The sequence below is a fragment of the Chrysochloris asiatica genome, unplaced genomic scaffold, assembly GCF_000296735.1.
Source record: "Chrysochloris asiatica unplaced genomic scaffold, ChrAsi1.0 scaffold00096, whole genome shotgun sequence".
Taxonomy (NCBI): domain Eukaryota; kingdom Metazoa; phylum Chordata; class Mammalia; order Afrosoricida; family Chrysochloridae; genus Chrysochloris; species Chrysochloris asiatica.
Genome location: NW_006408614.1, coordinates 11,263,370 through 11,284,256, shown reverse-complemented (window position 1 = coordinate 11,284,256; position 20,887 = coordinate 11,263,370). Strand labels below are relative to the sequence as shown.

The window sequence follows — 20,887 nt, the reverse complement described above, 5'->3', positions numbered from 1 at the left end:
GGAGCCAACTCCACGGCATTAGATTGGGTTTTGTTTTGTTTTGCATTTGGGAATCTAAAGTTCACCATCTTTGAACATAAAATCAAGGAATGGGGCAGCGAAAGTAGGGAGCAGTGTCTTTGTCCTCTGAGCTGTTGTAACCGATGGAATGCGGCAGTCTCAGTGCCATGGACAAAGCTCGAAAATGCTACAAAGGCTGCAATGCAAAGACCCCACTCCTGGTCCCAAGAACAAGCTGTTGTCACACGTCTTGTCCCCTCGGAGCTTTCTGTGCACCAGCTCTGTCTCCACTGCTGTCCTCAGCCCAGCCCACTGCCTGGATTTGTTGTTTCTCTCTGGTGTGTGTGGGGGGTGGGGAGGAGAACTATCTCTTGTCCTCACCACCCCACTGGCTGATCACAACAAGCCCTGTGGTTCCCAGCAGACTCAAGTGGTCCCATAAATACTTTAGCTGACTCGTCTAAAGTATTTCCAGTAACATTCGAGTCTTAACAGTGTAGCCCATTGCGGGGCTGCTCCAGGAGCCTAAGTGTGGACTTGTCTGGCGTTGTTCTGGTGCCCGTGGTGCCCACCTAGGCACCCACCGCACTCAGCCTCCTCTGGAGCTCTTCTTCCCTGAGAGACGAGGTGCTCTCCTCAGACCCCAGGATGGGAACGAGAGGAGACCTGGGGCATCTGGCACATTGAAAGCTTCCTCTTGTGTGCTTGGTCTTCCCTGGTAGCTCTGGTGAGGTCACATCGAAGCCTGGCTGGACCGTTTGTGCTAAGAGAAGGTCGTGCCAGCAAACACCTCTCATGGAGGAACCCCGAGTCTGAGACCCCACCTGGCACTGACTGAGCTGGAGTTCAGCCCCTCTATCTTGAGATCTCAGCTGGCTGAGGTTAGAATCGGCCTCCCAGTGAGAAACATGCATGACTAAACACAGATCCCACAGATTGCTAGCCATGACGGTGCATGGCCAAGGGGACAAAGGGTGTCACTGATAACATTCAGAATGCCCCAGAAAATGCCAAGGCTTCCATGCGCCTCACCTCACAAACCACACATGAACAGTTTCAGGTCTGTCAGCATGACGGGAACGAAAAGCCGCATACAACGAGATGAATGAGCAGCCACGGGGACAAGACAGAACGGAGGGCCTCTCAAGTCACTGGGGGGAGACAGGAGAAGGTCTCAAAGGGAAAGCTACTACACTAGGCTTCCTGATCGTAAACCTCAGAATGCAATCAGCATTGAAAAGGGGCACAAGGACTGGGGACAAACACAGACGATTGCAGAGCCAGTGCCCCCACCTAAAACGGGGGGCGCTGGGTCACCTGTGGAAAGCTTTGCCGTGAGGTCTGCATGTGCCAGACCTAGCACACAGCCGCTCTCCATAAAGTTCACATTCTCAAGCAGCCACATAGCTCAAGTGGAAAATAAAATAATCCTGCACTCACAGAGCAACAAAACCATCTACACCTATACCTCACAGTTGTTAAGTGCTGTCGAGTCGGTTCCGACCCATAGCGACCCTGTACAGGGTTTCCGGGTACCTCACAGAGTCCCCAGAAAATAAGCAAGAGAGAGGGTAAGGTCTGCTCCACAGAGGAGAACAAGTGTGTGCCCTGGCCGGTCCCTAGGATGTGAGCAGTGACACATTAGGGTGGCCCCCCTCCCTGCATTGAATTACAGATGGGGCTGAAGATTTACCAAAAAACATTTTGGAAGGTCATTTCAAGGGCTGACTAAAGACTTGTTTCATTTGATCTGGTCACCTTGCTAATGCCTTGGATGGTCAGAGATGGAGCTGGTCCCTGCAAGGCAGACTCCAGATGTGCACACCCCACTCACTCTCCAACTTCTTCACCGTGACTGACACCAGCCGTCCGTCACACGGCTCCCACTTCTCTGCTTGGTTTTTGGTTTCCCAAATCTGCCAATTTGACCTCATGGAACTGTGAAAACAACCCACCACCTACACAAGAAAATCACAAAAATATACAAGAAAACTCTAATGTAAACCTTTGAGCCCTGGTGTGGCACTGTGAGGTCAGCCCTGGAGTGCTAACACAGAGGTCGGCAGTTCAAACTCACCAGCCACTTCTCAGAAACCTTGTACAGGGTCACTGTGCGTAGGACCCGAGTTGTCGGCACTTAACAACAACAACAACCGCATGCCTTCAGTCCATCTTGGTGAACTCCACTCTGCTCAGCAAGGGAGCAGTAGGGCAGGACACACAGACCCCTCTCTCTAAGGCTCAGCTGCTTTGGTTGGAGCCAGAGCAGGACCACCTGACAGCCTCAGCTCTATTCACATCGCTCTTGATGTGGGAACATGGGCTTTGTGTTGGGTGAGAATGCGTCTCGGTGATGATTAATCTGCCTTTGGAACAGCGCACAATTAGGGAGAAGTCTTGTTGGGGAGCAGCCCTCTCATTAAGGCTGCTCCTGTCCCCTGCCTTTGAGACCGTCTTCCGGGTGTCGGAAGCAGCCCAAATTAGAGCCTGATTCTTTGCCGTGACTCACCCTCTCTCCTTCCTCACGTGCCAGGTGCGGTAGCCAGCACAGAAGTGAAAATGAAGCTGCAAGAGTTTGTCCTGAACAAGAAAAAGGCTCTGGCCCACCGGAACCTGAACCACTGCATCTCCAGTGACCCCCGCTACTGGTATGGGTAAGTGTGGGCGCGCCGTCACCTGCCTCCCATCTGCGCGCCTGAGGGGTACGCCTCTTTCTGACTGCTCACAAGTTCTCCAGCCACAAAGGGGCCAGCTCAGGCTAGGCTCGTGTGTGAATGTGGGCACCACCCCCTCACTTCAGCTCCATGTTCTGGATCCTTAGTCAAGTTAGTAAGCACACTGAGGTGTTCATGGCTCTCGGGTAAGAATCGCTTTCCTGGGCCAGGAAAGAATGGGAGGGAGCCTGTCTGTCCTGCTCAGGTCCTCAACTCCAGTGGACGCTGGGGTCATGGAGAGCAGGACAGTGGACGGAGGCAGTGTCCACAGTCAAGGAGGCTGTGGGGATGTAGCAGCTGCACTTGGAGAGGAACTGGAGATGGGGGGCTCAGCCAGGGGCTGTTGGGAAGCAGGCGATGGGAGCTAGAGGCCTCGCTCTCCTGGTCATTTCTGGCGGGGCCAAGACCACCAACTGCTGGCCCAGGGGATGCCCCTGATAGGAGGAGGTGTGCCCTCTTTCTGGAATGACACGGGATCTGCAGCATGAGTGGAGGCTGGCAGGACTCTTAGGTCTCATCAACACACGGGACTCACACTCACTGGCCAAGGGATGCAAACACTGTTGTTTGTCAGAAGGCTGGATTTGGCCCTTCCCGCACACCGTCCGTGGTGATCAACCCCAAGTGGACCACAGACCTAAAGGTAAAGCCCAGGACTAGGAAACTTCTAGAAGGAGACAGGAGAGCATCCCCACAGCCACAGATGGAGCAGAGATTTCTCATGAAAATCATTATGTGTAAACCAAAAGCTTGGTTAATGAATGAGGTTTCATCAAAGTCTTTTTAATTCTCTTTGAGAAGTAAAGCCAGGGCTTGGAAGAAAATATCCCTGATGAATGTATCTGGGAAAACACTTGTATCTATCATAGGCATCGAACTCTCTCAGCTCAACAGGAAACAGACAAGCAGCCCAGTGGAGTGGGGGTGGGGGTGGGGTGGGGAGTTACAACAGACGCGTGTACTAAGACACATGAATGGGCAGTAGTGTGAAGGTGTTCAGCAAGCCACCTAGGACCAGCACCTTACCCACACTGCTGCTGCTACTGTTGTTAAGCATCCTTGGATGGGTCCCAATGCATTCATGGCGACCCCACGCTCCGCAGTACGACATGCTGGCTCTCAGACCCTTGTGGTCCAATGCATTTTCTTTCATGGCGACCCCGCGGCTCTGCAGTACAACATGCTGGCTGCCAGACCCGTGTGGTCCAATGTGTTTTCATACATGATAAGCCCGCACTCCGCAGTACGACATGCTGGCTCTCACACCCTGTGGTCCAGTGCGTTTTCATCGGCTGGTTTTCAGTGCAGCTTACCAGGTCTGTCCCAGTGTGTCCTAGTCTGGAAGCTGCACCAAAATCTAGTCAGCATCATAGCAGCACTCGCCTCCGCCGACAGAGCTGGGGTCTCCCGCGTGGAGGATGGGAGAGAAATCTACCACTGCCCCTGAATGCCACCTCGCCTCCCTAAAGTGGCCGGAATGAAAAAATCCGTGTTGGCAAAGGAGTGAGCACTTGGACTTCTCAGATGCTGGTGAGAGTTTCTCTGGAACCGTCGCTTGGAGACAATTTGGCATAGAAAGTTTATAAGATCAAATACTGCATTGAGCAAAGCTGCTGCATAAGACCTCTTTAAAGTGTTGCAAAGCAAAGATGTCAGCTTGAGGACTGAGGTGTGTCTGACCCAAGCCAATGGTATTTTCAATAACCTCATACGCATGCGAAAGTTGGACAGTGAATAAGGAAGACTGTAGAAGAATTGATGTGTTTGAGTTACAGTGTTGAGTTATGGAGGAGAATACTGAAAGTGCCATGGGCTGCCAGAAGAACCAACAGCTCTGTGTTAAAAGTACAACCAGAGAGCTCCTTAGAAGCCAGGATGGCATGACTCTGTCTCACGTACTTTAGACATGTGGTCAGGAGGGACCAGTCCCTGGAGAAGGACATGATGCTTGGTAGAGGGGAAGGTCAGAGAAAAAGAGGAAGACCCTCAGTGAGACGGACTGGCACAGTGGCTGCTACAGTGGGCTCAGACACAGTGATGATTGTGAGGAGGGCGCACGACCAGCCAGGGTTTGGTTCTGTTATTCTCCATGGAGTCACTATGAGTCAGTACTGGCCGTGTCCAGGGCTGGGAGCCGGAGGTGCCACCGTCCGGATGCTAAGCTGTCTCTGTGATCCCGTTCACACGATCCTACATGAGCTCCCCCTCAGACACTGAAACGTGCACCTCTGTGTGTGTGTGTAAGAGATCACGTTCTCACGTCAAATCAGTCCAGGTGCATGTAGTGGAGTTCTGTGGATTCACATAAATCTTCTCACAGATTCCAAATAACCCAGTCGGCAAACTCGTCCCCAGTCATTAAGCAGATTCCGTTCGCAGTCTGAGGACCCTCAGAATTCATTCCATCTTCAGCGTTTTTGGTAAGACTCAGCTGGTGATTCCGACAAAGCTGGTGCCACGCCTGGTCACCCTGAATGTCAGCAGGCAGTCAGGACCTCACAGGACCCTCCTAGTCCTGAGAAAGGAGCCCTGGTGGCGCGTAGGTGATGCCCTGGACGGCTAACAGGTCCACAGGAGAAGGAGCTGGAGACCTGGCCCCATGCAGAGAGGACAGGCAGCCTGGGGGGTCCCGATGAATGGTTCTGCTCTGTCACATGGCACACCACGCTCCAACCATTTGAAGGATTCTGGGTAGTGCTCAGCTCTTTGTAAAGGGGTCATGTTTCACAGGTGAACTCCCACGGCAGAGGGACTGGGTTGCTGCCCACCTGTTGCCCAAAAGACAGGAAAGTCCCCGGACTGCTTCCTGCAGAGCACAGCCCATGACTTCCTGAGTCCTGGTGGGCCCAGCGTCCACTCCCCGAGTGTCTGATCCTGATGCCTCTTGGTTCCAACCCCACTGTGACCCCTCACACCCAGAGCCCCCTGACTTAAGAATCCCAGGACACCCTGCCCAGCCGGGTGTGACCAGTAGCCAGAAAACAAGAGCAGTGCCCAACATAGTTCGAGGGCATGGATGGGGGCGGATGGTGGTCTCCAGGCCTGGGCAGGGGTCCGCAGTGGAGGAGGGAGTCCTCATGGGGGTTTTGTCTGTCTGTGCCTTTTGCTTATCTAGAGTTTGTATCAGTTAGTTTCGGGGAGGGTGGAAGTGGGCTGGCATCCCCAGGACAACCATCGGGAGCGTACCCGCGGTCACTAAGGGCCACTCTGCTTCTGCCTTCAGGAAGACACAGCACAGCTCGCTGGACCAGAGTTCGCCCCCCCAGAGTGGGGTGTCAACCTCCTACAACCCCCCCGTCCTGGGCATGTATGACGCCAAAGACGACTTTCCTCTGAGGAAGACAGGTGGGTGCCAGGCTCTGCTGTCCAGGTGCAGGGGTCTCGTCCATAACCGCACTCTCCCTCACTGCTGCAGGGCTGTGGGTGTGGCCTGCTGTCCGAGTGAAGGGATGTGTGTGTGCTCTCTGTGGGCTCCCTGGCCGTTCCAGAAGGGGAAGCTAAGCCTCATCACTGCCTGGTGACACACTGTCATAGTGACCACTGTGGCATCTTCTGCTTGGGGAGTTGCCCACTTCACTGACCCCGGGGTGCTCCAGTGTTCTGTCCATTGTGTGCTGGGAGCACCTGTCTCTTGGCTCCCAGACACCACGGCACTGTGGACAGTTGTGGGTGTGGGCCGTCGTGGTGCCAGTTGGATGGATGGGATTAATAGGGACTCGGTGGACGGTGGACCCCTGCTCTCCTCCTCCACACCCCCTGTCTCTCCAGGGCCCTGCCCTGCTGTGTGGCTCCCTCCACCAGCCTGAACCAGATAAGGGTCATGTCTAATCAGTGTGGTCACTAAATGAACCTACAGGACTTCAGAAAGTCCATGGAAAAATGGGAGTGGAAAGGTGATGGGATTTTCCCGTGAACTTTCTGAAGCCTCCCCTTACCATTTGTTGTTGTGAAGTGCCATTGAGTTGATTCCAACTCATAGCGACCCTGTATAGGGTTTCCAAGGAGTGGCTAGTGGGTTTGAACCACCGACCTTGTGGTAGCAACCCAGTGCTGACCTGCTGCTAGTGAACTGAGGAGTGGGGGTGGGGGTGGGGGCTTCAGGAAGTCTGTGGGAAACACCCTTAACCTTTCCAGTGCACTGCCTCTGTAGCTGGGGTCTGCTGGGAACACCAAGATAGGACAGGCTGCGATTCCACACCCAACCTTCTGTGCACGAGGTTCAGGCCGGGGAGCCCCTCCTGAGACCATGACTTAATTGGCCTGCAGAGGCCTCAGTTCCCTGAGCAGGACCCTCTGTGTGGTTAAGCTTGCAAATTTGCAAATGGCATTATACATACCTACAGCTGTTTACACACCACACTCCAGAGCCACGGGAGCTGAGGGAGAGAGACACCCCACATCCAGGGCCAGGAGAGCTGGGTGAGAGAGGTACCCCACATCCAGGGCCAGGGGAGCTGGGTGAGAGAGGTACCCCCACATCCAAGGCCAGGGGAGCTGGGTGAGAGAGACACCCCACATCCAGGGCCAGGGGAGCTGGGTGAGAGAGGCACCCCCACATCCAAGGCCAGGGGAGCTGGGGGAGAGAGACACCCCACATCCAGGGCCAGGGGAGCTGGGAGAGAGAGGCACCCCCACATCCAGGGCCAGGGGAGCTGGGGGAGAGAGGCACCCCTACATCTAGGTGTTGTCGACAGGCTCTGCTGACTTGGTGGCCGGTTCAGGGTTTGGGGTCTTCACCTGTGTCACCGAGGCGGCTGGCTGCTCTGGCAGCTTACCCTTGAGAGGAAGGACTGAGCTCTGTGGGGCGCGTGGGGACACCCTGAGGAGTTGTGATAATCACAGGGTCATCAGAGCTCCCAGGGAGCCCAGCCAGCGCACTGGTCAGCCACGCAGCAGCCCGGAGACACCGCCAACCCCTACATTTGACATTCAGGATGGGGACGGGATGAGGGCACCCTGCCCCACCCCACGGGCTGGCTGTGGCAGGAGCAGATCTGTGCCCCCATGAGTGTTAGGGTGTCCCATGCTGACTGGTCGTTCTGTGCAGCCTCGGAGCCCAACCTGAAGTTACGCTCCAGACTAAAGCAGAAAGTGGCTGAGAGACGGAGCAGCCCCCTGTTACGCCGAAAAGATGGCCCCGTGGTCACCGCCCTCAAAAAGCGTCCGCTGGACGTCACAGGTAACAGCCATCCTGCCCCTCTGAGACCCCCTCTGGGCACGTGGTCTCAGGCCGGGCCCCTCAAGCCACCTCTGCACCCCACGATGGCACTGACCCCGTTCCTGCACTTGAAGCAGCAACTTCCGGAGGGCAGCGAGCAGCCCCTGCCGTGTTCCCACTGCCCATTAAAGCGCCCCCAAACCCATGGGGAGCAATCGTCCATTGTGGGAGCAGGCTGCCCACCTTCCCATCACAGTGTCACGGGGCGGTGGAGGGGGGGGTACCTTCAGTTGTCAGAAAAGAATTCAAAGGGCCGCAGCTGGAGCGCATTACAAGGATTGCTCTTGATCCCCATCTAGAGGCCAACAGCAGAAGTGCACACCTGTGCTGCTTAGGGAGAGGCCGGACCCTATACCTGGAGATGGAGCTGGGGAGTGGAAATCCCCAAAACCTAAGACAGAATGGGTGCTACCCCCAGGTCCTGGAGACAGAGGAGGGATGCCCCTGGGACCCGAGGCTGAGGGGAGATTACAACCAGACCCAAGACTGAAGGGGAATGCCCTCTGGGACCCAGAGACAGGGGCACTGTCCCCCCAGGGCCTGGATACAGAGAGAGGAATGCTGCTCAGACCCAAGCTAGAAGGGGTGCTGTCTCTAGGACCCAGACAGAGGGGAGGTGCCCCCTGGGCCTTGAGGCAGGACGTGGGAATGCCCTTGGGGGTCTGGGTGGGGAGGGGCCAACACAGAGCAGAGTGGGGCTTCTGACATGTGAGGCTCTAGCTGGTCATTCACTGAGCTGTGGTCACAGGGACAGATGAGAAGGGGGCTTTTAGGGAACTGCCCCTCACACAGACCACGGACAAAGTCCAAGAGCCTTCCAGGAGGCTTGAACCTATGGCCTCACCCTAAAAATGCACGTGGGTATTTTAGGGGTCCCCAGCATGTGTGGCAGCCCCTGGTTGAAGGGTCTGGCTCTGAGCACTGGTGATTTGTAAGGAGAGGAGGCACGCCTTCCAGGGAGGAGGGGGTGGAGGCACGCCTTCCAGGGAGGAGGGGGTCTTCTCTTCAGGGATCTGGGAGACCCCAAAACACAACCCAGTGCCCACGAGTCAGCTTCCGTCTTATAGGGACCCTAGAAGGCAAAGCAGAACTGTCTCTTGGGGTCTCCAAGGCTGCCAATCTTCACGGGAGCAGGCAATCTTTTTCTTCCACAGAGCGGCTGGTGGGTTTGAACCAACACCTTATAGGGCTTCTTCCTTTCTGAAGTCAGGATAAAATCCAGACTCATTGGGCTACCCGGGGCCCACCGCTCCTGTGTTTGCTTTCATTGCATGGCCGAGTTTTTGAAGGGCACGTGTACCTTTTTCCAATGTCTGATATCACCTGACCTGGAAGAGGCCGCTGGTGGGGCGGGGCTTCATTTACCACGCCCCTGCGTGTTCCTGAGATGGGTACGCATTTAAGGGATCACCTCTACTAACGGTGTTCCACTGGAAGTCCAAAGGTGCTGCGAAGTGGACGCTGTGTACCTCATAAAAGGCCGAGGTGGGCGTCCGGGGAGCTACGTGCCTCAGAAAGCCCCCGAGGATGCCAGGGCGGCACCGATGTAGGGTACATCCTGCACCCCCGGTTCTAGATTGGGTGTGCACCTCCTTGTTGGGGTTTCTGTGCTAAGCACGCACCTTCCTGAACGAAAACCCGCAGAGGCATGGTACTTGGTGTTGTCCCCGCCGGGGGGCGCAGTGTCTCCAGCCCAGACATCCCGCTCCTGTGCGTGCGCGCTCCCGACAGCTTTTCTCCTACCCACAGACTCAGCGTGCAGCAGTGCCCCGGGCTCCGGGCCCAGCTCCCCCAACAACAGCTCCAGCAATGTCAGCTCCGAAAACGGCATCGCTCCCGCCGTCCCCAGCATCCCTGCCGAGGTCAGTGCGACTCACCTTGACCGTCCACGTCGGGGAAAGGGAGATGCCACGGGGTCCCCCTAAACCTGCGGTCCATGTGGGCATCTGAGCCACTCTTCAGAAGCACCGAAACCCACACTCCTAAGGGGCTTTCTGAGCGTGTTCTGTGAGGCGCATCGAAACAGGACTGTGGGCACACATGGGATTCAGGCGGGCAGGACCCGCCCCCCAGGAATCTAAGTGTTTACTTTCTATTGAAAAAGACTCCGGTTAAAACCCGACTGTGCATGCTGCCTGGCCAGAGAGGGGGACCGAGGGTCAGGGGAAACTCAGAGGGAGGGACGTCACCAGGTAGCCAGGGGGGTCCAGAGGCAGAAGAAGGCTCTGAGGAACACACATCCAGCTGAGCGGAGGGCGGCCTGGGAGACAGCCAGGTGCCTGGCCAGCTGTACATGGTTCAGAACAGGCCAGGGGTGACTCCCCCAGGAGCGTCCTCCCAGGCATTCGTCTGGCTTTCCTCAGCTCCTGGCCCCCCAGGGCCTGTGCAGCTCCGAGGTAGGGAACCGGTGTGGTGGTGGGTGTCCAGTGGGGAGGCCCTTCACCATCTCGTGTAAGAGCCAGGACGGAGGCTGCTTCTTGAGGCCGGCTCTGTTGAGTGGGAGTTGGTTCAGAGTTTTCTCACGCACAAGAAATTATAACTTATTAAGTGCAGTCAGTTTATTTTCCTCCTAAAATATTTGGAAACAAGTTGTACCCTTGCACAGGAGTAGCCCGTACAAGAACGTAGCAGTTTTTAATTTCAGGGTTCAGAAAAGATGTTTCGGGAACAAGGATAATACATACTCAGAGTGCCTTCAGCACTGTGATCCTAGCTTGCTGGATCCCCCCTTCTCTTACTGTCTTTAGTTAATCATGTGTTTATGGTCCTTTCTGGCCTCCTGGGTGAAGGACTTGTTTAGGCCATTAAATGTCACAATGATCCTTCTGACAGAGAGGTTCTCTATGATGTCTACCTTGCAGCAGGAAGGAACGCCAGATGCGTATTGTAGAGCAGGGGTGGGGAATCCTTTTTCTGCCAAAATTTCTAACATCATTCGTGAGTTATAATGAAATTATCAACTTAAAAATTAACCTGCTGTATTTGGTCAAACATTTCTTTAACTCACCCCTAATGTGATGGCTGGAGTCCTGTGGTGCTGTGGGATAAAGCACAAGGTCAGTGGTTCAAACTCACCAGCAGCTCCTTGGAAACCCAATACAGGGTGGCTACGAGTCGGTACCAACTTGGCGGCACTTTAACAAGAAACGTGATGGCTGGAAGCGCAGTTACCTTGGCAGGGACTGACCAATAGTTTCGCGGGCACATTCCCCACCCCTGTTGTAGATAGTGGCTGTACGTACTTGTGTTTAATGTGGGCAGGTATGTGCTTGGTGGTTAGCACAGTAACAAAACCTGATGTGAGGTAGATATGGATGTTTCCAGTTTAAGTTAGGTGTCAATTTCTGTAACTCACATGTCCTAGAAATCACTGTAGACTAACAGGTATCTAAAGGAATTGACAAATGGAAAAGGTATGGTTTTTGGTGTTTCACCTCAGACACAAGTTAGCCAGGCTGGGGACGGGGTTGGACTTAGTGATTACAGACTTGCTCTCAGCAGCTCTTAGTGTTATCGGGATTGCCCAGCTCTGAGAGCTCTGTGCCCCTGAGACTGGCCCCACACGGCATGTGGACACTCCCCACCTGATTCTCCCAGACCCATATGTGGCTAACCGTGTTGTTGTTGTTGTTGTTACGTGCCGTCGAGTCGGTTCCGACCCATAGCGACCCTGTACAGGGTTTCCGAGAGTGTAAATCCTTACGGGAGTAGAAAGCCTCATCTTTCTCCCGCGGAGCAGCTGGTAGTTTCGAACCGTTGACCTTTAGGTTCACAGCCCGATTCGTAACCACTACGCTACCAGAGCCACTCCGGTGTCTCAAAGATCCCTGAACAGAGGAAAGCTGGGCTGTGAGTGTGGCAGGGACTCTCTAAGTGACCTTCAGAGACCACTCCATCCCGTCCCTGTGCACATGGCAGATGCTCTGACCGTGTGCCACTGGGCTTACAGCAGAATCCCAGCGTGCGTGTTTGGACAGTGAAGGACATATGGAACCAGTGGATCAGAGCCACGAGGGCCCCTCCTGGGGGCTCTGCCTACCTACCTGTCAGGGACACTCAGCAACATGACCACATAAGTGTCAGGAGGCAACTTCCTCTCCAAAGATCGATGGAGTAAACCATAGCTCTGGTTACCAGACAGGAACCTGCCACTCAGTAAATGCCCCTTGGGATCCCAGGCATTCATTATTTGGGCCATTTGGTCTCTTCTTGAAGAAGACCTTGCTGATATGATAAGTCTCCAGCTTTTGGAGAACAGTCCTTTAACCGTTAACCTTTGCTGCCCTATTTCTCTGGAACAAGACACTGTAAACCTGTGAGTTTCCTGTAAGGGACAGAGTGGCCACTTCTGTCTTATAAGGATGAAAATTCGTAAGGCAGGTGTTCCCAAATGACTCCAAGCTCTGGAGTCATACAGGGGCTCCCCCAAAGAAGTGCAGGACACAGGTCACTTCAACACCGGGAGTGGGAGGAAACCCCCAGCCCACTGACTTCTTCTCTTGTAATGAAATTTCAGAATATAACTCCTGAGTGGAGAAATGGATCTTCCTGTTTGCCTGTCTGCCCTCAAGCCTCCTTTCTCTCATCCAGCATCCTACCTGCCACATACTTATAAAATTGTCTGTTCTTTCTGTCCTTGGTTTTTGCTGGTTCATTTGAGTATTGACTGCACCTGGGATAAGGTGTGATGAAAACATGATTTTAGCAGAGGGTCCACTCTAGAAGTAGGAAGATGCTCAACATCGCTGATTCCCTTCCTCGAGGTCTGCACCTACCTGCTCTTTCCCCATCTGTCCACTCAGCCTTGTTCCTGGCTTCCCACGGTGGTCGAACTGTCCACTGAGCCCACTGAGAGCAGGCTTTATCCTTTGTTTTCATAGCTTCACAATAGATGGAGTCACAAACAAGCTTTCAAGAAGGCACTGACAAGGTGTTTCCAGCCTCCTTGAATGTCCCCGCAGATAACTCTCCCTTCATTCATTTAACTGATTGACTGCAGGATTCGTAGAGAGTCAGCCAAAAAGAGGAAGGACCCTCAACGGGCTTCATTGACACCGTGGCTGCAACAAGAGACTGATGTTTGATACAGGGATGTTTGTGAGGATGGCGTGTTTCGTTCTGTCATACACCGAGTCCCCACGGCACCCAATAACAAGAAGACTTACTCGGCTATAAACAAGTCTGCAGTTAAGATTATTTCCTTAGATTCCCCAAATACTGTGCTTTAGGGCCAAGTGAGATCGGTTATTAAGGTTTTTGACATGGACGTTCAGACTGTCCCGTACAGAGGGTACGTCCATTTATCGTCCATTAAGCACAGTGTTGCTCTCCTCCTCAGGGTCAGTACAGTATTCCCATTTTTTTTAGAAGAATCACCAATTTGAGGTAATTACAGAGCTTCTGAAATCTCCCCTGTGGGGTCTTTTTTCCAGGACGTTCTTTCCCCTCCCTCCTCTGCCAGGCACGCCTCTCACAACTTCAAAAAGTCGGTGGAAAAATCACCTGGAAAGACAAGGGAATTTCCCCTACAGACTTTCTGAAGTCCCGTTGTTTTTAATGAATTGATACTAGCGCAATTTGTGATTAATCAATGTTGTTTTCACCACATGTTGCCCTCGATGTTTGGGGGTGTCTTTGTGATTTTACTCCTCACTGTTTCTCCCCTCTGGTCTCTGCCCCTGTGTCCTGACTCCAAGGCCACTTGTTTTAGGGACGTCATCCTGGATGACCCAGCGACACCTTTACAGTGACTGGCAGTTCAGGAAGCTGAGGGTGTGCAGTCTCTCTGCCTGGGGCACTCTCCCAGGCACATGTGGTCATTTGTCCACTGTGTGTCTGTGTCTGGGGACTCAGGGTAACACCCTCGGCCCACGTCCACTACCTTTCCTCTGAGACGCGCCCTGTGTATGACTGTCACTCTGTGTTCTGCCCGCAGACCAACCTGGTGCACAGACTGGTGTCCCGTGAGAGCTCGGTGACCCAGCTGCCTCTCTACACATCGCCTTCCTTGCCTAACATCACGCTGGGCCTTCCTGCCACCGGCCCCTCCGCTGTAAGTAGCCCGGTGGTCTGGGGAGGCTGTGGGGGAGGGGTGCGTCCAGACCCTCGCCCTGACCACCTGCTGTGCTCCATCTAGGGGACGGCTGGCCAGCAGGACACCGAGCGCCTAGCTCTCCCTGCCCTACAGCAGCGTATCTCCCTCTTCCCCGGCACTCACCTGGCCCCATACCTGAGCACCTCGCCCCTGGAGCGGGACGGCGGGGCGGCTCACAGCTCCGTCCTGCAGCGCCTGGTGCTACTGGAGCAGCCACCAGCACAGGCACCGTTAGTGACAGGTGAGTCCCAGGTGAGCGGGGAGTGTGGCGCCCCCCTCAACTCGCTGCAGCTCTGCTCAGGCCTTCAGGGGGAGGCGGGCAAGGGAGCCTCGTCCCTCCCCGAATGGACACCCACGTTCCATCCTCAAATGTTAGAGCTCGAGCCTTCCATACAGCTGAAAACTCGTGGCTCTGCCTCGGATGTCAGAGTAGGATGGGATCCACGGGGTGTGTGCTGGACTCGAACCTTCACTCTTTCAGTGAGCAGTCAAGAGTTTCCATCAGTCTCATTCTTTATTACAGAAGCCCCACGTGCTAAGCTCGGGGCTGATAACTGCAAAGTCAGCAGTTCAAACCCACCAGCCACTCCACAAAAGAAAGAGGAGGCTGGGTGAGAGTTAGGACCTCATGAGGCCTGTGGTCTGGTTCCCCTCCGGCCTGTAGGGTGGCTGTAAGACAGAATCAACTCGAGGGCAGGGGTTTCTGGTTTATTCTTTAGACCAAAAACTTGTAAAGAGAGGCTAGAACTGCCCCATGGGAGTTCTGGGCTGCAGATCTTTGTGAGAGCAGAAAGTCTCCCACAGACTGGCTGGTGGGTTTGAACCTCCGACCTTGTGGTTCGCAGTCCAGTGCTTACCCTCCCCAACGTGAGAGCGCACATGGCATAGAAACAGGAGCCAGGTCCACGTTTGCTTTAAGCTCCTGATGGGGGTCTGGCTCCTGTGGTTAGCAGGGGATACAGGGAGGTGAGCGCAGGCAGACCAGGGTGTGGGTGGGGGCAGCTTAGACGAGGAGGAGACGGCAGCGGTGTGGCGCTGAGTCTTCACTCAGTCCAGCTAAGTTCACACCTGTGACCAGTGGGTCTGCACACCTGGATCAGCTCCCCTGCCCCACAGTGTCACCAGGGCCAGTAAACACACTTCTGAGCCTGTTCACTTGAGATCCAGTGCTGGGAGCCCCGGTTCACAGGACGCTCTGCCCTCATTGCCCTCTCCCTTCCCTGTCCCATCCGAAGGGTCCACCACCCCTCACTGCTCCCCTCTCTCCATGGTCAATACTTACTCTCACGGCTCTCGGGTCGTAGAAACAGGTCCCTTTCTACGGGATGCCATGAGGTTCCTCCCCGCTCACCGACGTCCTCGATGGCTGTGGTACTTTAACTGTGCAACGGGGTGATTTTCATTCAACATGAAACCCAGACTAGCCAAAGCCGCCAGGAGTGACCCTCGAGGCTTTCCCAGGCAGAAATCTGTACCCAGACCGCCTCATCTTCCTCCACGGGGCGGCTGGTGGGTTCCAACCACCGACCTTCCAGTCAGCAGTGGACTGTCCCCTCTGTACCACCATGCCTTCTCTTTGCCCGCAACCTTGTAAAAATGGTGACCACCCCCCTCCCCGCAGCACCGACAGTTTGAAAAAGAGCAAGTGCAGATGGGTGAAAACTGCCTAGAGGGGAGAGGTTGCCTGGGAGAGTCGGTCTGGGTCTGACAGCAAGGCCCACGTGCACAGAAGATATTCTAGTGAAACATTCAGGGTGAAGCAGCCTCCTGGACTCCTTCGTGTGCGATGGGTAGGCTGGCTGCAAGGTGTCAGATGTGTTTAGGATGCCATTGGGACAGTGACACTTCAAAGTTCCCATGCCATCTTTGTAACTAAAGACTCTAAAAACAATTGAGACTCAAAATCATTTCTCTGCCCCTGCCCCCCTCCCCCCCCGCATGACTGGGGGAGTACAATGCACCATTGTAGGCCTGGGACATTCTCGTCTCATCTTCCTGCGCGGCCTACTGCCTACTCACACAGGCTCTTCAGATGAGAGGGGCTCCTTCTTGAGAAGGAAGATTACACCAGCCCCTCAACACTGACTAAACTGGCCGGATTTTCAGCAGATCCCCACTCCTCTTGGGAAAAGATAACCCCAACAGCTGGTGTTAGGTTGATTCTAACTCACGGTGACCTTGTGGGTACAGAGTAGACCTGCCGCATGATTTCAGGGTTGGGTGTGGACATTTGGAAGTCGGTAGTCAGATGGCTCTGGATGGGCTTGGGTCACCACACGGGGACTCCTTTTCAACAGACAGTTCCCTCCAAGTTAGAATCATCTGCACACCCAAGTGGCAGCCTGGGTGGCACGGTGGGTTAGCTGCCAACCCCAAGTTCAAACCCACCAGCCGCTCCAAGGAAAATAGTGAGGCTGTCTGCTCCCGTGAAGATTTAGAGTCTCAGAAACCCTGAGGGGTAGTTCTCTGCTTCCTACCAATTTCATGGGACTGTGTTTATAAGCTCGCGCCGGGGCCCCCTTAGCTGGAAGCTGGGATCTCCATAATCTGGCTGGCCCGCGGCGTCAGCGGGCAAGACACCGGCAGTCACTGCCTGGTCGCTCTCCCGTCATCCCTGCCATGGTTTTCCCGCACTTCATCTTCAGACTGGGTGTCTTTCAGGCCTGGGCACGCTGCCCCTCCACGCCCAGTCCCTGGTCAGCGCGGACAGGGTGTCCCCGTCAGTGCACAAGCTGCGGCAGCACCGCCCGTTGGGACGCACGCAATCGGCGCCTCTGCCCCAGAACGCGCAGGCGCTGCAGCATCTGGTCATCCAGCAGCAGCACCAGCAGTTCCTGGAGAAGCACAAACAGCAGTTTCAGCAACAGCAGCTGCACGGGGGCAAGGTGGGTGCCAGGGGCCAGCTCATGTACCCACAGGGTGCTGGGGAGGGGCAGTTCATGTACCCACAGGGTGCCGGGGGGCCAGTTCATATACCCACGGGGTGCTGGGGGGCCAGTTCATGTACCCACGGGGTGCCAGGGGGGCCAGTTCATATACCCACGGGGTGCTGGGGGGCCAGCTCATGTACCCACGGGGGTGCCGGGGGCCAGCTCACATACCCACGGGGTGCCGGGGGCCAGCTCATATACCCACGGGGCATCAGCGGGGGAAAGCTCATGTACCCACGGAGTGCGGGGGGGCGGGGCAGCTCACATACCCACGGGGGTGCAGAGGGGCCAGCTCACAAACCCATGGGGGCAGGGTTGGGTGCCAGGGGGCCAGCTCCTCACAGGGGCAAGATCGGGGCAGGGGAGGAGGTATGTGGGAACAAGGAGGTGTGTGGAGTCCAGCTGGATGTGCTGTGGGCATCTCTCAGACATGTCCCATCTCAAGAGGAAAGGAGTTGCAGGAGAGCAAGGTTAGGGTGGTAGAACCTGAATTCCTTCCCCAACGCCAGCGTGGGAGAATGAGCGTCTAACTAGAGGAGCTGCTCACAGAGCCCGCAGTAACCACTGCCATCAAGTTGACGCCCACGCATGTGCCCCATATGTGTGGTGGACTGCACATAAATCTGCGTTGGGAGAAGTACAGCCAGAATGCTCCTGAGAAGCCAGGATGGTGAGACTTAGCAGGAGGGACCAGTCCCTGGAGAAGGCCATTATGCTTGGTAAAGTGGACAGTCAGCAAAGAAGAGGAAGACCAAAACTGGGATGGACTGACAGTGACGGCTACAATGGTCTCAAACAAAACAATTGTGAGCATGGGGCAGGACTGGGTGGTTGTGCATAGTGTTGCTATGAATCAGAACTTGACAACGACAACAACCACTTAGGCTTGTGAACTTGAGGCAGTGAGTAAGGAGGAGCAAAGAAGAGGCAATACCTTTGAATTGTGGTGTTGGTGTGGATGTTGTTAAGTACCGTGGAGTCGGTTCCAACTCATAGCGACCTTACACAGGGTTTCCAAGGCTGTAAATCTTTACGGGAGCAAAAAGCCTCAACTTTCTCCCACTGAACAGCTGATAGTTTCGAACTGCTGACCTTGCAGTTAGTAACCTGATTCGTAACCACTACACTACCAGAGCTCCTTATGGTGCTGGTGAGGAAGATGGAATGTACCACAGACACCAGAAGAAGAAACATATCTGTCTCAGAAGAAGTTTCCATACCATAAAACTCCACACTCGAGTCCACAGTTCAGCATCTGTTCACTGAGAATGCACCTTAGAAACTCCCAAGTGCGGTGCACATGTTGTCAAGAGAGACCAGTCCATGGGGAAGGACATCAAGCTTGGCAAAGTAGAAGATCAGTGAAAATGAGGAAGACTCTCAACAATTTGGATTGATACAGTGGCTGATATTGTGGGCACAAGCAGCAACCATTGTAAGGATGGGACAGGACCAGGCAAGAATTCCTTCTGTTGTGCACGGGGTCACTCTGAACTGGAACTGAATAGAAGACACAGTAACAGACATGCAGAGTGTCCAGAACGCAGAGACAGCGGCAGGGAACGGGCATAAAGTCCCTCCTCGGAGGGGGTGATGAAGACGCATTTTGAAATCAGTGGTGATGGTTGTGTATCTCTGTGAACAGATTCCAGACTGCTGAGCTGTGGGGTTCTCTGGTGTGGGAACTGTACCTCAGAGGAAGAGGATGAGGTGTAGTAGGAGGCACCTGTGGGGTGCTTCCCTGAAGGGGGTCGGGAGAAGGCATGGCAGGGGTGGAAATGAACAAGGTGTCTCCAGGAGGGCTCAGGAGCATCTGAGGAAAGAGAAGAGGGGTCACCCGCAGCCTGTCTCTGGGGCCGCACACCAGTCTGCCCCTTCCCTGGCTCGATTCCAGGCACTGCCCAGCACCACAGAGAGTGTGCCTTGAGCCCGAGCAGAGCTGTGTTCTGCAGAGTTCTCCGTGGCTGATTTTCGGGAAGGAAGTGGCCAGGCTTTTCTTCCAAGGTGCCCCCGGGTAGACTGGGCCCTCCAGTCCTCCTCCTGGTCAGCAGCTGGGCACGTGCGCTGTTTGCACATCTCAGCGTGGGACCCCCGCCCCTCAGTATCTCCTCTACCTGCAGATCCTCCCCAAGCCGAGTGAGCCGGCCCGGCAGCCCGAGATCCACCCCGAGGAGACAGAGGAGGAGCTCCGGGAGCACCAGGCCTTGCTGGAGGAGCCCTACCTGGACCGACTGTCCGGCCAGAAGGGGGCACACTCTCTGGGCGGAGTGCAGGTGAAGCAGGAGCCGGCCGAGAGCGATGAGGAGGAGACGGAGCCCCTGCGGGAGGCCGAGCAGGGTCAGCGCCAGGCCAGCGAGCAGGAGATGCTGTTCCGACAGGTGGGAGCGCATGGGCGGGGCCCCGGGGGTTCTCTTCCTGGAGGGGGGCGAACTTCCCAGTAAGTCAGATGCCAGGGCCGCTTTTCCTGGGCTCTGGAGGAATGCAGAGTCCCTACAATGACAGCCAGGGGAGATGGAGGGCTGGCAGGGTCTGCTGGTGTCCAGTCACACAGATCAGGTGCCCTGACACACACCAACCAAACTCACAGGAGACTGATGTATAAATCCCATCAATGGTTTATTAATCACGGTGGACACAAAACCCTGCAAGCCCACAGTAGTGGGTAGGACAGCCCACCACGGAGCAGATGTCCTGGGGGTGTCAGGGCGGCTGTCCAACACCTTTTATGAGCCAGTGGGTGTCATCTGATGCCCCTCCCTTCCCACCAGGGCTCCCCACCTGCCCAGACATACCTCCAAAGATGGGGGCTGGCCACCGCTTCCTTTTCACACATTCTGAGTGAAGTGGCTTGGAACCGGAATGCCCGGGCCACCAGCCTCTGCCTCTGAGCAGGTGCCTCAACTGGAATTTCGGGGCCTGTTATCTGGTCCTCATCTCTGAGGGGAGCCCTGGAGCGGACCTCCGGTGGCACCTACACCTGGTGCCCTGCCACCTCACTGGTGGTGTGTTGGTGGAGGGTGGTCCTGTGTATGATTGTGTTGGGCAGAACGGTCAGCGTGTGTTGTTGGAAACACTTGCTGTCTGCTTTGTAGGGGAATTAGGGGCACATGCATCATTTACAGCAGTAAATATAGGACAAGGTGTCCAACTTAATAAGGAAGTTATATCCTTCAAGGGAGAGTTTACACTGTGAGCATCGGGTTTTCACTAAGCTGGTGGGGCAGTCAGAGTTGGAGCTAACCAGTCCTGGTGTGACTCTGGGGGACTGCAACGTGGTTCAGACTCCTCGGAAACACGGTGAGTCGGAATCGACTGGACAGCACTTAACAATAGCAATTCTCTTAGCTGCCGTCCAGACGATTTCAACATCTGTCAGCTTCAGGGCAGAACTCTGCTCCACAGGAATTTCAGCGGTGGTTTTCTTCGGAAGTGGATGGTCAGGGGGTGTGTGTATGTACATGGGTGTGTGTGTGGATGTGTAGGTTGTGTGTGTGTAGGTGTGTGTGTGTGGATGGATGTGTGTAGATATGTGTGTGTGTAGGTGTGGGTGTATGTATGTGTGTATAGGGATGTGTGTAGATATGTGTGTGTGTAGGTGAGTGGGTGTGGGTGTGTGTATGGATGTGGGTGTATGTATGTGTGTAGGTGTGAGTGTAGGTGGGTGTGTGTAAGTGTGTGTGTGTTGGTGGGTGTGTAGGGATTTGTTTATGGATGTGGGTGTAGATATGTGTGTGTGTAGGGATGTGTGTAGATATGTGTGTGTAGGTGTGTGTGTATGTATGTGTGTGTAGGTGGGTATGTGTAGGTGGATGTGTAGGGATGTGTGTATGGATGTAGGTGTAGATTGTGTGTGTGTAGGGATGTGTGTATGGATGTGGGTATAGATATGTGTGTATGGATGTGGGTGTGTAGGTGGGTGGGTGGGTGTGTG

General features: G+C 54.9%; 1 protein-coding gene across 1 annotated transcript in view; it reads left to right on the top strand.

The window, feature by feature from the left end:
• The window catches only part of HDAC4 (histone deacetylase 4), a 66,657-nt gene that overhangs the window by 16,660 nt on the left and 29,110 nt on the right, over positions 1-20,887 (top strand). Inside the window, exons 3-11 of the mRNA XM_006866790.1 lie at positions 2,534-2,654; positions 5,938-6,059; positions 7,762-7,893; positions 9,682-9,794; positions 13,868-13,984; positions 14,069-14,267; positions 14,831-14,838; positions 16,672-16,911; positions 19,077-19,334. Of these exons, the coding sequence (XP_006866852.1) occupies positions 2,534-2,654; positions 5,938-6,059; positions 7,762-7,893; positions 9,682-9,794; positions 13,868-13,984; positions 14,069-14,267; positions 14,831-14,838; positions 16,672-16,911; positions 19,077-19,334 (1,310 nt within the window). The remainder of the gene's footprint in view (positions 1-2,533; positions 2,655-5,937; positions 6,060-7,761; positions 7,894-9,681; positions 9,795-13,867; positions 13,985-14,068; positions 14,268-14,830; positions 14,839-16,671; positions 16,912-19,076; positions 19,335-20,887) is intronic.